General features: G+C 37.6%; 1 protein-coding gene across 1 annotated transcript in view; it reads left to right on the forward strand.

Annotated features, from left to right (window-relative positions):
* The window catches only part of LOC124638351 (actin cytoskeleton-regulatory complex protein PAN1-like), a 40,697-nt gene that overhangs the window by 15,744 nt on the left and 8,550 nt on the right, over nt 1-16,403 (forward strand). The window contains exon 2 of the mRNA XM_047175293.1: nt 12,214-12,420. Coding sequence (XP_047031249.1) covers nt 12,214-12,420 — 207 coding nt within the window. The remainder of the gene's footprint in view (nt 1-12,213; nt 12,421-16,403) is intronic.

Raw genomic sequence — 16,403 nt, forward strand, 5'->3', positions numbered from 1 at the left:
TTACAGTTCTGTGTGACACTTTTATTTACACGTCAATTTTCCGAAATTGTCAAACTATTAGTCATTCGGGCGACGGCCTCAACTCAAAAAGGGAGTCACACTGTACTTGTATAGATAAGGCCAGTAATAAAAACAAAAGCAGTATGAATGACTTAATAGAATACAATTATTTTTATTATTATTGCTTGATATAATTATTTTTCGAGGAAAACTTTCGGATGACGAAGAGACTTTTTCACATTAAGAAGATAGTGACAATATTTGTATTGTATCTACATACATAAAATAGATAGACATTATTATACTTTACTCATACACAAGGTTAATGCTATTAATCTTTGTTAAGGTATTACAATTTTAGAAAAGTTACAAAAGTATCGCATAACATAGCCTTGTGTTAAAATATGTACGTATCTAGATTTGTTTAGTTCTACAATAGATACAGGAACGTAACCTTGTTATATTAATTATTCTTGTAAGTAAAACTTAACATATATAAAACAATCACATCAGTTTTACAATGCCAGCTAAATATAAAACAAATCTATTAACGATTCGCATAATTTTGTCAGCATCGGAACTTCTTAGTTCGTTCCTCCTTAGTGTCATAGCGTAGACAACAGATACTAACATGTTCGTGAGCACAGGAAAAAATATAAAGAGCCAAGGTCGTATCATGTTTTAGTTCAGTTGACATTGTTAGCCTGTGAAAGGAAAAGTTAAAATACTATATAGAAACGTTATATTGGTCTTTTGATTTTGTTTATATTTGGTTCCATTTTTTTAATGAATTAATCAGTTGTTTTTATAATCTTTATAATACATCGCCTATGGTATTTTTGTTTACCAATTTTTATTTGGTTTCGGCGTTACATGCCACGTTTTCTGTCCTTTTCTTTGATATAGGTAACTAGATTTAAAAAAATATTAAGTAAGCGGTTCGCCTTACGATGCACAACAGGATTTTACTTCAAACCGTTGCAAGGATGGCCTTATTCTTAAATAAATTGAATTTCCTAGAACTTTTTGAAGATTAAGCTTGATAATGTTACAATTTAGATGCAAACGACTCGAGTGCTCTTCAGGTACCACTTCTGAAGGCTGCATGAATGAATTAAAAAGCTTTATTTTTACTAAAACCTTAAATATATTCCGTTTTGATTAAGATAAATATTGTTTTTAATCAACTTAAAAAAATTAAGTAGATTTGCTATTGTCGATTGTAAAATACAAGTCATGTAGGTATGTATGTCAGATGATAGAAAGATACAAAACTATCCAAATATATTTTCCAGAAAAACACATAAATTATTTACCTACAAAGAAAATGTATTTAATCAAGAAATTATTAATAGAATTAACATTTGCTTAATGTTTGCCTTGAAACGGATTAGGAAGATACTAGTGGTATGGTACGGTACCTAACCAGTATTTTAACAAGCACCCTAAGATTTATTATTGTCTGTTTGACCTATGAGAAATACTCGCTTATTTTAATTATCTACATATTTTGTTAAATGTTTTTACATTATTTTTACACTTTACGATTTTTTTATTTTAAAATAATTAAAGTACGCAGGTACCGCCTACATAGCTATACTTCGGCCGTTCAGAGAATGCGTTCCTGACACCTATCAGTTAGTCACGACTAGTGATGGGCACAACATAACACTGAGTTCGTTACCGTTCCTTCAAAATGAACCGCCGCATTATTTTAAGATTATTTTCGTTTTAAATTGGCGGAATCATTTGTTTTATATTTTAGTTATTTAAGTGGAAACCAAAAAAAGGTAATATTCAAATAATAAAATTGTTTTATTTATTCTTTGTTACAAGTACATTGAATTGAATGTGCGAACAGAATATTAATCAGACTCCGATTTGCTTGAGGAGGTGGTGTCTTCATCATCATCTTCGCCTACATGTATAATTATATTATTATCAATAACAGAATCAATCCTGATATCTCGGTCTAACAAAAGCCGGGTAATCAAATAAAAACAGATCGAAAACACTTGAAAAACGTGGTCTATGCGCACGAAACGACAACGGACGACTGTTTTAGCGTCACAAAATGGCGGCCCATAACGCCATTTGGGGTTACCATTTTTAATCTAAGTATAAAAATGCGGTTTGGTCATAGTTTTATTTTTATATTTCATAAAAGTTATAATTAAGTCTTATAGTCCATTATTTTCCAATTCTTAAAAAGAAAATCAAAACGTATTATTTTATATTATAACTGTATAAGAACAGATTACGATACTTGCCTGTTATTTTTAGCACAGCACTACAAAATATAAACCGCTGACATAACCTTGTAATAGCGCAGTATAGATTTAGAAAAATATTGTTTACCAAGTTATTTGACACTCAGTTTGGCACAAAATTATAACATTCATTGATTATTGATATAATAATGTTGTTTTAATGCTCCTCAATTGTTAAAACGGTAAACAACCAGCAAAAATATTTTTATCGTAACTGCAACGCCATTGCAAAGTTACGTCGTCAATTCAATCGCGACGTGTCAGGAACGCATTCTCTGAATGGCCGAACTATAAGTAGTAAGAACATAGTTTCATTTACAGAATTTATGGAACCGGTTATTTTTTTAAAAAACGTAAGGAGGTAAGTATGTTTTACGTACTCAATTTTGTTCAATAACTGCGACTTTGTAACTGTAGATATGAAAATAGCCTAATTTACATTAATACACAGTTATAAATCAATATCTAATTAAATCCAATAAATTAAAGAGGCGCCTCAAAACTAGGCATATTACCATAATTTAATTTACTACATTTGTTGATGAAAAACAGGAAAATTTGTGAATCTTTGATCGCGATTTTTATTTATAAACAAGGAAACTTGTATGAGTATTTCGATCGATATCATCATGACCATAAACCTGCTCTTATCCCAATGTTATTTTGGGTAATTTTCCATACTCGCCTTTGACGTCGTTAGTCGTAACTTTATTTCCAGCCACATCGGCTTTCAGACTGTTTAAAAATAATCACTTTTCCCGACTTTTTTTTAGATATACTTTCTTGCACAACACCTCACCTCAGTAAAGAAAATTACTGAAAACTCATCCTCCGAGCCTTTTTCCCAACTATGTTGGGGTCGGCTTCCAGTCTAACCGGATTCAGCTGAGTACCAGTGCTTTACAAGAAGCGACTGTCTATCTGACCTCCGCAACCCAGTTACCGGGGCAACCCGATACCCCTTGGTTAGACTGGTGTCAGACTTATTTTACTGGAAACTCTCCACTGAAATCGTTGCTAAAATCGTTAAAAGAACCCTTTGCTATGTGTATTATAATTACACAGAGACCTCTTTAACCAAGATATTCTTATCTGTGGCAAAGACACTGCTGTGACGGTGAATATTAGGTATTCGCCTCAGATCAAAGAAATAATTGCAAATGCATTAGTAAGCCAATCAAATTCCCGTCACAAATCAGTCCAGAAACGCTAAATACTTGGGTACTAACTTATTAGTTCACGTCAGGACTGAATCACATTGCCTTAACGGTAGTGCTAAGAAAACACGCAAAGATAGTTGCAATGTGAATACTAATATTTATTCAGTTTTCTAAGTAATCAGTGGTATTGTTTATAAGTCTTTTAACGTATTTACTAACACCATTTTTATCTCCTTTTGCAATGTATTGTAGGTAAATATGGTCATTATGTTTAATTGGACGAATTTTGTGAGGATCCAATTTAATTAAAGTCACCTACAAAGATGAAAGAATCAGACCTTCGAGAAATATTAAGAAAGATTGAAAGATCTAAGGCTTAGCTACATTAGATAAGATTATGTTTCCTTTTGATATTTCTATTTAAGAATTGTAATAAACAAATGATTTCAATCGTTAGTTTTTTTGAAGCGATTCATCCATACCTACCTACGCCAATCTCTTTTAACCAATAATTATGGACACGAAACTCAGTTCGAAAACGTACCTATGGGTTAATAATGAAAGGGTTTGGCTCTCATACCAAGAAACCTTTACTCACCCTTTTTGTTAGCATTATAACTATTAACATAAATCAGTATGGGACCTTAAAAATAACTGCAAAATAAACTAAAGATGTAACACTACGAAGCGTACGTACAACGGAACGCGACAATTATAAAACAATGACGTTACGACTAAACTTAGGGTTAACTTAAACAATGAAAAGGTTTGTTTAACCACTACCTAGTTGCTACAATTAAGTATTTATTTTACGGTTCCAACACATAAAAACAAGTGTGACTCATATAATTTAGAATAGAATCAAGACATGTTGGACATTATGAATCATTTTAACCTATGTACGTTGAAATGAAACTTTGTACCGTGAACGAGATAATTTAGTTTTTGTTATTTCCTAATTAACTAGTTTGAAACGTGATTTTTGTGGTTCATTGATTGATTAGATGTGTTTAAGTCGCTGTAGAGTTTTTGCGGTACCTATTTATCAACTGTCGGGGCCCTTGAGATTCCTGTTTCAAGATTTAAGTCAGTTAGTTTCCACTTGTGAAAACGAGTAATTGTAATTATAATAAAACGTTAAATGTACTCGCTAGGATTCGTCTACATTAGCAGATTTATTTTGGAAAGGTACCAAAAGTTTTAAATGCTCTCCAAATATGCAGAACAAAACCTCCGAACCAGATAAATATTGAGTATCTTATGTATGATCCTACCTATGGTATTTCATGCAAATAAAATCTTTAATATATGTTTGCCAAACAAAACATCTTACCGTTATACAAATATAGACACCTATTATGAATTCAATAACCATAGACAATAATGTCAAGCAGTTCCTATGCACGCAGTGTCGGAAGTTCAGAAGTCCCAATAAGGAAAACAAGCCGATATACATTATGTATATACGTTTGTACGAACAAGCCTACATGTATATGCACGGCAGGTACATTAAGTACATAAGTATGACACATAATACGTCAATAGATTCTTCAATGAACGCACGCAGGTAAATAAAGTTGATGTGATAACAAAGAATAATGATAATGATCTGTAGAATGCAAGCTGTTGTAAAGTAAACAAGTAAAAATTCGAGCATTTTCGAAATACCTTTCTGTCAATTTTTGCCAAGATATTACGAGCTTTTATTTTGTCGTCCATGCTGCAAAGATAGATCAGGAATACACCGGTAAAAAAATTGCAAGACGTCTGTTTTTTCAGAGACAAATCATAGACATAATACTAGATTTTTTTCTGTTACTTATTTCGTAATCCACCGTCCTTCAATAATGTCGTCGTCGTTCAATAATGGTCGTAATGACCTTCAGTACTTTATATAAAATATTTTAAATTTCAGCTAAACATTTAGGGCCTTACTACAAAAACTTTAAACCCTGTTTTACCCTTGTCTAATAAAATTTTGGCTGCAAAATGAACCATATGTCAACGTCATAATTTGATATTTTTTTAGACAAGGCATAAACTGACGTTTAAAAGTTTTTGTGGTAAGACGGTTAGATCCCATTCCACTGCTGATGCTAGTTCTATGTTGCGTCAGCTAACAAGTCTAGTATTACTTACTTTGTGGCTTATGGTATCGCGCAGTAATGTCGGATTACAATTCGACCGTATATTTCCTACTTTCTCAACGACCGTATCTTTGCTACTTTTTTCCGGAGACGGTAAACGGTCTTCACTGAAGTAGCACAGATGGCAAAAAATGCATTTTGTTTGCACTTCGTTAAGTGAATATATACTCGTATCTTGTATCTAATCGTAACTAATCTATACTATATAATAAAGAGGAAATATTGGTTTGTGCCCTAAACTATGGAACAGATTTGACAAATATTTCACTGTTGGAAAGCTACTCTTCCCGAGTAACATAGGTTATACATATTTCATCCCAGCAGTGGTTCCCACGGGACGCAAGTGAAACTGCGGGAAAACGGCTCGTACGTTTATATGTACATACATGATACAGTAATAAATATATTTTTTGTTATACAAGTTCGTTAACCAAAAGGACGTTTCAATGTGTGGTGAGCCATAAATAATAATTTTACTTTATTGGTACCATTTAATTTAATAGTCAGATTCAAAGTTTCTAAGGAAAATGTTATTTGATTGCACAATCAATCGTCATAAAGTGATCTATTCGATCTTCTTTTTATAGTTTTTAGAAATCTTCGGAAAAAAACGATTACGTGAATAGTAATAAAACCATGTTGTTTAACACCTAAAATCCTACCTACCGTCGGTGACTAGGCACAGATTTATCACTTGAATAGCTAACTCTCATAGTGATCTTTTACGATCACTGTTTAGCCAAACTGCTGCAAAAGATGATATATGCAGCAGGTGATGAATCGTCCAAAGCGATTACTTCTCTGAATGAAACGGGCTACTGCCGTTTGATGATGATGAATATAACACCCTAGATAGGGCTTGTAGAAGATTTTTCCACTTTTTACGATCTTGAACAACAAGTCCAATTTCTTCCAGCTGATAACCTACTGGTCTACCCATTTGCTTGCCCCATCAGACCTTGCTTTACGAGACGCATGTCTGGTCTCTTAACCTGCTCAATACAGCGTTACTTACCACTACTTAGGTACAGTCATTTACCTTGAAAAATACTACTTATTAATCTAGTTACACAGCAACCATAATTAGAAGAAAATACCTACTCATAGAAGATAATAACCCTCGACATTATGTCATGAATCAGGTTTACGTCTATGTAGTAATTAGCCCTTGAATAAATTACTATTAGTATGATCAATGTCGCGGTTTCATCTCCGTAATAGTTTATTGTGTACATTATTTTATTGCTAAGGTTCAGTGGTTGTTCATGCGCATTCTGTGGTTGCAGTATAAATAGTCTGTGGTCAGCTGTCAACATTAATTACGTCTGTGCTTCATATTATGTGTACAGTTCAAGAACATATTGATGATACAATGTATAGGATCACCCTTTAACACAAAATCATAATATTACATGATGATAGGCTTAGCTAACAGCGATGTCTTGAGCTCTTCGAAACGATCACCATACTAATTTTAAAAAACTGTCATGATTCTCTATCAATGCACAAGCTAGTGTGGAGTGCATGGGTGCGATGTCTATGAATTCCTTCGCTTTCATAGTCCTACTTATGAGACAGCTATAAATTAAATTAAATTAAATTAAATATTGTTTATTTCAGGTAATTACCCATAACATACACGAGATACAGACACACTAACACAAACATGACTTAAACTTTGAAATACATAATACTTAATAAAATAAAATAACAAAATGAAATAAAAATAAAAACTTAACCTACATGTAATTACAAATTAATAAAAGTCTTTCATCTCTCGTGTTAGATGGACGGTATGAAAAACAGAGGACACAATTTTGTTGGTACTCAGGGCTGCTCTGCTGTAGAATGACACCCTGAGCTTCTGTACTAGACCAACAAACCCTGCAACACTGCTCTCAGCGAACATGTCAGTCGCACTACACCGCCAGGGCAAGTTCATCATTACCCGGAATGCATTATTATATTGTACACGAAGAGTGTTATACGCACTCCTCGTGTACCGGTACCAGAGTTGGCTGGTGTAGAACGACTGACAGTACGCCTTGAACAGCGTCACCTTCACCTGTTTAGAGCAGTGGTAGAAACGCCTGGCTAGCATGTTACTTCTACAGGCTATACTGCGCCTCTGCCGTTCCATATCGTCATCATCCATCAAGTTTTCTGTAATAATATGTCCCAGATATTTAAACTTCGTAACAATTTTAAGCACGGTTCCACATAAGCTTATCGGTAGAAGTACATCAGGGCCTTTTTTATACTTGAATATCATAACTTCTGTTTTCTTTCTATAAAACAGGACTGAAGCAAGATCGGGCATCGGACAAATACCCTAACATAAGCCATATATATTCCGTAGGGTTCTAGATCTTGGGTGAGACATGGTTTGTCAAGTGAGGGAAGTATGCGAGAAACACTCAGAATGAAACTTAGAGCTCTGACAGCTAATGTGTCAAGTAATAAAAGTAATAGAAATAAACCTTGCTCAGTCTCCAAGGTAAGATATTACCTATGTATCGAAGAACAGAAGTCTAGAACAATGGTTGCAGGTATTGGTGCAATCTAAGTATACATTAGTACTTATTTGAACCTAGTGCAATCGGTGGTTTCCTAAGCCATTGCGATATTGTAGGGTTTTTCTTGCTAGGTAGATCTGATGCGTAAGTATGAAGTAATGCCTATCCATGTCTGCAATGGGTACTTATACTTATGGGTAGTAGATATGAACTACTTTCAGAGAAATGAGAAAATGTCTCAACCAATATAGACGTAATTGTGAAGTTTTGCGTTCGTTTTTATACACGGCCCGATTTAAAAAAAATCTACTGTTAGGCACAAAGCTCTGAAATATGAAATGATTACTGCAATAAATCGTATGAGTAGCAACTTTCAGAAACTAACATTAGCATTTCAAAAACGTATTCTGCAAATTATTATTATTTACATATCAATTGTGCAACGAAACCACAAAAACCTAATGAAGGCATAATCTTGATCTCATTCTTATTCACTTTTTGAAGTCTTCGTCTTAATAACAGATGTTATTTTAGCTTGAAAACTGAAGTACTTATATATTTCTTTGTGTTAGGAGAACACAACAATTAATAAACCTTTCTTCTTCTTCTTCCTAGCGTTTGTCCCGTTTCGTGACGGGATCCGCTTTCCTTCCACTTCGCTCTATCCTGGACATCTTTTTCACGAAGTTCGCAGCTTTTCATATTTTTTTACGACACTCAACCACCGTAGTTTTGGCCTCTGTTCTTTTAACGGGGTATGTCGAGATTTAGTGTCGCATCGCGAATGTACTCGGTTATTAATTTTAACATTATTAATTAATTAATCTTTATCGGACTTGCAAACGCAGCGTAGGACGTCCACCAACTAGGTGGACAGACGACCTTATAAAGGTCTAGGAGGCCTAAGTTCAGCAGTGGACGTCCTATCTCAGCCATAGGTATCATCATAGGTGATGATGATGAATCTTTATATTATACTAGCTTCTGCCAATGGACCAGTAGTTCCTGAGATTAGCGCGTTCAAACAAACAAACAAACAAATTCTTCAGCGTTATAATATTAGTATAGATAGGGTCAGTAATGTATAAAGGAACAAATGATGCATAAAGTTACCAAGCCTACCGTACATTTACAAATACATCAATGGTAAATTACTCCGTAGACAATGGGAATTTTCGCGTGGTCGCTAATTTCAATACAATGCTTTCTTACGGAGATTGTTTTTCATGGCTAATGCAGTTATTAAATGCAGAATTGTTGTACATGACATGTATGTGCGTAGTACAACTGTTGTTGTTACATAAGATAAAAGATTTATTGTCTGTTGTGTCCACTTAAGAATTACGTATTTATCGGCTGATATCGATTTGTTGCTAACTTTTTTATTGTTTTATCGTCATACTTGTTACCTTTTTAGGGTTCCGTACCCAAAGGGTAAAACGGGACCCTATTGTTTTCGCTCCTCTGTCCGACCGTCCGTCCGTCCGTCCGTCTGTCACCAGGCTGTAGCTCATTAACCGTGATATGTTGCCGTTGCCGCTATAACAACAAATACTGAAAACTACAATAAAATAAATATTTTGGATTTTTTTTTGCTAATTTTTGCTCTGGTACGGAACCCTTCGTGAGCGAGTCCGACTCGCACTTGGCCGGTTTTTTTAAATAGGTAACTAAACGGTGTTCAAAAATATACTTCTTAAAAAGTATTAGGTATATTATTTCATAGGATCTTTAGCAGTAAAATGAACGAAAACTAGGTACTGGTGTTAAGTTCTGGTCTTTAATTTCTGTACTTATATTGTATCAGATTTAATTCAGCTGATTCGACCGGTACTTATTCAAATAAAGTGGCATAATTTATTATGTAGTCGTAAGTTCCTGTTAGACCTTCCAAAACCCTTACTTATAGCTTTTTATCGAATATATTCATACTTTTTTCAATCCACCAATGGCATTGGCCAGTTTAAGGCTGTTTAAGGTCAACGCACTCATTTGCGCGTTCCAAAATTAAACTGGGTTATAAACGCACGCATCTCAAGTATTTTTGGAACAGTTCAATTTTATTTGCACGTAATATCTATCTAATATTTTTTAACCAGTGAATATCAACCTAATATTTTTTAACGATTGAATATTGTTACGTATCTAAGCGTAACATATGAGTGTTATTTATTATATCACCGTCCTATGACGCAAGAAACTTGCTAAAACATACATTAAAGAGAAATTGTGAGTATTGGTGAGGCCATTGTAATTTTGGCGCGAAACTTGACCTACTTATTTTTTTGCGGAAGTAGATACATAATTATTTTGTTGTTAACTATGGTACAATTTATGTAACACACTGAAATCCAACGCTACAGTCAAAGTGAAATCATTCATTGAAAGTAGGCTAAGCTAATTAGATAAGCACTTTTCCACGACAATATATACATACATTGGACAGCACCGCTAAAAATCCCTTTCAAGACTTCCTAGTGTTCTACTAAAGGATGACGATAATTTGAAGATGAATGAAATTAATTGTTGTTTAGTAGGAAAATCATGGAAAACAGTACAAGTTAATCTCGACAGTTACTATAAAGTTCGTCTAGCAGTCTACATTATGCTAACTAACTCTTTTGTTTGTTATAAACAAGGAAATAATACCGCATACCGTCATCGGAGCAACGTGATTGAATGAACATCGTCTATGGCATACAAATACTTCATTACACTCAAACTCTTTATTATCTGTGGACGACCTGCGTTTCAATCTACGCACTGTTGTAAGATTATGCAAGTATGCGGAAATCACGGATTTTCGAATAAAATATAGTTTTGTTGATACCGAGGAGACTTTTTTAGTAATTCAGGTAAACTTGGCTTGTGTTAGAGAACTGAAAGATGGTTGGATATTTGGGAAATGGAAACGCGAGTTGTTGATATTGCAAGTTCAATCAAAAACACTAATTACCAGAAACACAAAATTATTTTTATTTTAGGTCCGTAATAAGGGTCGAAAATTAAGATTTGGTTCTTATTGCCTCACAAATAACGATAACTTATTAAAGGATATTTTTCAAAACTATAATTAGCTGTTATTTGCACACAAATGCACATGTTATTTGGTTGCATGGATTTTCCTACATATGATTATGAGAAGGCTAAAATTAGCTTCCAAGTAAAAAGGTATCCTGTTCAAAGAACCTGCTCGAAGCTTAGATCTTTTTTCTTTTTATAAACTGTAAAAAGATCGCATGGCCAAGGAGCTTATGAAGGGTTAAAAATAAATTAGCTTTACTTACGGCTTGCTTATAAAATCGATTAAATTTAATTGACAAGGGTTTGATGTGTTTTAATTTATAAATACACATACAGTGATAAAAAAATGGCGGTGATGGTGTCGCTTAATCGATGTCATGACTTTGACGGATCCTGCTTTTTTAGCGATTTATGTATAACTTTAAAAGAAAATGGAAGTTAATGGATGGGTGGATCTTGTGTGGATAAAAATTACTGAGCATTAAAACCTGATACCAGAATTCTTATAATTTCTTTACATCAATTTTAGAACGTTGAAAGCTCCTTTCTATAATATAATATACTTAAATTCCCGTTACGGGAATACCATTACCCACCTAAAGGTAATTGCTTAAACAGTTTGACCGTAATTGGATCCTCAACAGTTGTTAACAAAACGATCTTTTACCAACTTATTTAAAACAATAACAGTATCATTTTAAATAACAGTTATAAGTGTTAAGTGGTAAATGACAGTCGACATGGTATCCTTACAGACGTCATTTACAAAGACGTGTTAGGGTAAACATGCATTTGGCTGGTAACTGGATACAAGTGAAGGGCGTCCTTCGACATTTAAATACAATACCAATATGTTCGAGAAGCTGGTAAAAAATCGTTTGTAAGAAAATACTGAATGCATTTAATTAACACAAATTATGAAGACCTACAGAAACTCTTCCGTTACTTTTACAACACTTTATGACAAAATACTTAGGTACGTCTTTTTTGGGATTCCTATTGTTGTCTGCGAAATTCATTGATTTCCCAGCGCCCTCTTTACTACAGGTCTTTAGGTTCTTAAAAACAAACTAACAAAAGACAATCTTCTTTCCAGGAATACTTCCAGAAGCATTAAGAACGAAATGCGTCCGCTGCACAGAGCGTCAGAAGAGAACTGCAGTCAAGGTGATCAAACGGCTGAAGAATGAGTACCCGGACGAGTGGGCCAAGCTCGCCTCCCGGTGGGACCCCACTGGGGACTTCACCAGATACTTCGAGGAGTTCCTCGCAAAGGAACAGTTTAATACCATCCCTGGATCAGGTAATAACTGTGACCATCATTTTGACATCACTACAAAGTTATGGATTTTTTTTTTTAATTGGTAATGTCAGCGCATAGGTTTTATTTAAAACAAAACCAGCTGGCTACACATTTAAAACATGATCAGGTACGTATAGTTATCGGCACGGATATTGAGCCCTGATCTTCACCTGCGCAGAAGCGATTTATTGGTTTTTTGCCTTTTTGTTTTATTGAGTAGCGCGGCGGTCACCGCCGGCGCCGGACGTGTGCGCCAGCAGGCTCTCCACAGTACCTGGCGTGTCCGCTGGAGGGCGCCACAGTGTCGTGCAGTGTCGAGCACGGCGGCGAGCGCCGTCAGTAGCGCGGCGGTCACCGCCGGCGCCGGACGTGTGCGCCAGCAGGCTCTCCACAGTACCTGGCGTGTTCGCTGGAGGGCGCCACAGTGTCGTGCACAGTGTCGCACGGCGGCGAGCGCCGTCAGTAGCGCGGCAGCTGCCGTCGGCGCCGGCGCTTGGTAACAACATCTCCCAAGCCTGATCGGAAATCCCCCGAAATTGTGTCTTGGCTAAATAGCAGACCACCACTGGTGGCAAGACACCGAGGCATCGCAGGAAGGCCTAGAGGCAGCGATAGGGATCGTGTTATCGTATGTCAAACTGCTGCATCTAACATCTCTCCGATCGTAGCGGTTCACCGTTCCATCGGATAAAGGGATGTTAGACGAGAGAGTGCTCTTGCGTTTGCGCGTATGTTTGAGCACTGTAATATATCCTGCGCATCTGACTGCTTCCGTATAATGGACCCCGATTTGGCGAAGACTAGTGGCGATAGGTTGAGGTAGAGAGGTTCGGGCTGATGCAACCTGAGCTTTGTCTGAGACCTGCACACTAGCGGCTCTGGGGGTGTGAGTACATGCCGTGGTCGTTTTCTCTTTGAGCTGGGGGGACAGAGGGAATCCGGCAGCACCCAGAGCGACAAAGCAGCCCTTTTTAGGGGAGCACTGCTTTCCTTGCTCAGCCTGGGAGGGGGCTAGAAAAGGTGCCCTAAAAAAATGCTCACCCCAAACACTCTTTGGATAGCAGTAACCACGGCTGCTTCCGCATCTTTTTATTCGTGGTCGACGCAACAACAGTAATAAACGTAAAACACCTTTACTGACTTTTGGTGCATGGAATGTTCGCACCCTTCTCGACCGCGAGACAAACGCCTGCCCAGAACGGAAAACAGCCATAGTTGCTCGAGAACTCCGCCGCTACAACATTGATATAGCTGCTGTAAGCGAAACCCACCTTGCCGATGAGGGCGAGCTAGTCGAGCATGGCGGTGGCTACACTTTCTACTGGAAGGGCACTGCTGCAACAGAACCAAGAAGGTCGGGAGTTGGTTTTGTGATCAAGAATAATCTTGTGAAGACACTTCAAGAATGTCCAATCCACATCTCGGAACGTATAACCACATTGCGCCTTCACTTAGACGGTGACAATTTCCTTAATGTTATCAGTGTCTATGCACCGACGCTAGGTAGTTCTGACGACATCAAGGATAAATTTTATGAAGAACTTACACAATGTCTCCATAAAATACCGAACAGAGAAAAGATTCTCTTGTTAGGGGACTTCAATGCTAGAGTTGGTCAAGATTATGAAGCGTGGCCTAAAGTTTTGGGTAGACATGGGGTAGGCAACATCAACTCTAATGGCCAGTTGCTGCTTAGTTTATGTGCTCAATTCCAACTTGCAATCACAAACACCATGTTTCGCCTTGCTGCTAAGCACAAAACTACGTGGATGCACCCACGTTCTAAGCACTGGCTCACCTCATTGACTATGCCATCACGAGGTAGCGAGACATCTCTCAGGTCCTAGTCACTCGTGTTATGCGCGGTGCTCATTGCTGGACGGACCATAGACTAATTGTCACCAAACTGCGTCTTTGCCTTCGGCGACCATTCAGGGCTAGCAGGAAAAAGCCTCAGAACATAAACATTGAGAAACTCAAACATCCGGGACCCCGAAGCAAATACGCTGAAACGCTGGCATGTGATATACACTCTCATCAAAATACCGGTGATATTGATGCAGACTGGAACGCTTTATCGTCGTCCATTCTTGACGTAGCCATTAACACCATAGGGCTAAAAAATAAACGCAAGCAAGACTGGTTTGATGAGAACGACGAAGTTCTTTCTAAAGCTATTGCCAAACACCGAGACCTTCTCAGGCGCAGTAATAACAGCGCACTTATAAGAGAGAGTGACCGTGAGTTGCGTAAACTCACGAGACACACTAAAGATAAATGGTGGCAAGACAAGGCTCAATACATCCAGTCGCTTGCTGATAGTAATCAGCTCGGTGATTTCTATAGCGAAATTCGCAATCTCCTGGGTACCACCAACTTCATAAAGGTACCACTGAAGTCGCTGGATGGTAAAAGTCTGCTGAAAAGCAAAAATGAAGTGTTAGATCGTTGGGCAGAACACTTCAATAATCTACTTAATGTAGATCGAACAGCCGATCTACACTACATAGACAGTTTGCCTCAACTTCAAATAGCAGAAGAATTGGATGATGCCTTGTCTAAACATGAGGTGCTTTGTGCCATCAAACAACAGCAAAATCAGCGTGCGGTTGGCCTAGACCTTATACCAGGTGAGCTTCTGAAGTACGGCGGCGAGGAACTGCATTCGCGCGTCTGGGAAATGTTTGTGCTTATGTGGGAGAAAGAACAAGTTCCTGAAACTTTTAAGTTATCACGCGTCAGGGCTCTCTATAAGAACAAAGGCGACCGGTCGGAATGTGGTTCTTACCGCGGTATTTCACTGCTCTCTGTCTCTGGAAAAGTCTTCGCCAGAGTACTTCTAAACCGCCTCAGGAACCTCTCTGAAAAGATTCTGCCGGAAACCCAATTTGGTTTCAGACCAGACAGAGGAACTTGTGAGGCAATATTCGCAGTCCGTCAACTCCAGGAAAAAAGTAGAGAGCAGGGACAGCACTTGTATCTCTGCTTTATTGATCTGGAAAAAGCCTTTGACTGCGTCCCTCGCGAGGCCCTCTGGAAGGTACTGAGAAAGTTGGGGTGTACAGAGAAGTTCATAAGACTCCTGCGACTCCTGCACGATGACATGCAATGTTGTGTAGCGGTTGAAGATGACCAATCGAGCTTCTTCTCCGTCACCTGTGGAGTGAAGCAAGGTTGTGTCCTGGCTCCCACATTGTTTGCATTATATTTCGCAGTTGTAGTCCGGGAAGTATTGAATTCTTCTCCTGAAGGAGTTCGTATTCGTTATCGGACTGACGGCAAACTTTTCAACCTGAATAGACTCAAGGCGACCACAAAGGTGTCCTATGCACATATACAGGACATTATGTATGCAGACGACCTCTGTTTCGTGGCTGAATCCCCTGAAGTCCTGCAACAGCTAGTCACGAACCTTCACAAGCAGTGCTGTACATTTGGTCTAAAAATCAGCATCAAAAAGACAGAAGTAATGTCTTCAGATAATCACGGACGTCAAGAACTGACCATTATGCTTGGTGAAGATGTCCTGAAGCAGGTCGATAAATTTCGATATTTGGGGAGCACTATAACAGTGCGACCTTGACGCCGAAATCAATAGCAGAATTGGTGCTGCAGCCGCTGCTTTCGGCAAATTCGACAAGAAGGTCTTCAGCTCCCATGACCTAAAGATATCCACAAAGGTTTCTGTGTATATGGCAGTTGTGTTGCCTTGTATACTCTACTCAGCGGAAACATGGACACCGTACCGACGCCACATCAAGCAACTAGACCGCTTCCACCTCAAATGTCTGCGCAAAATATTAAATATCCGTTGGTTTGATCGTGTGCGTAACACAGAAGTGTTGAGGAAAGCCAATGTAGGTGGCATTGAAGCATACCTCATGAGGAGACAGCTTCGTTGGTGCGGGCATGTACTGCGCATGCCGGATACTAGAGTGGCCAAGCGCATCCTCTACTCCGAGTTGCAGGAGGGCAAGCGGAAA

This window comes from Helicoverpa zea, chromosome 17 (assembly GCF_022581195.2).
Source record: "Helicoverpa zea isolate HzStark_Cry1AcR chromosome 17, ilHelZeax1.1, whole genome shotgun sequence".
Classification (NCBI taxonomy): Eukaryota; Metazoa; Arthropoda; class Insecta; order Lepidoptera; family Noctuidae; genus Helicoverpa; species Helicoverpa zea.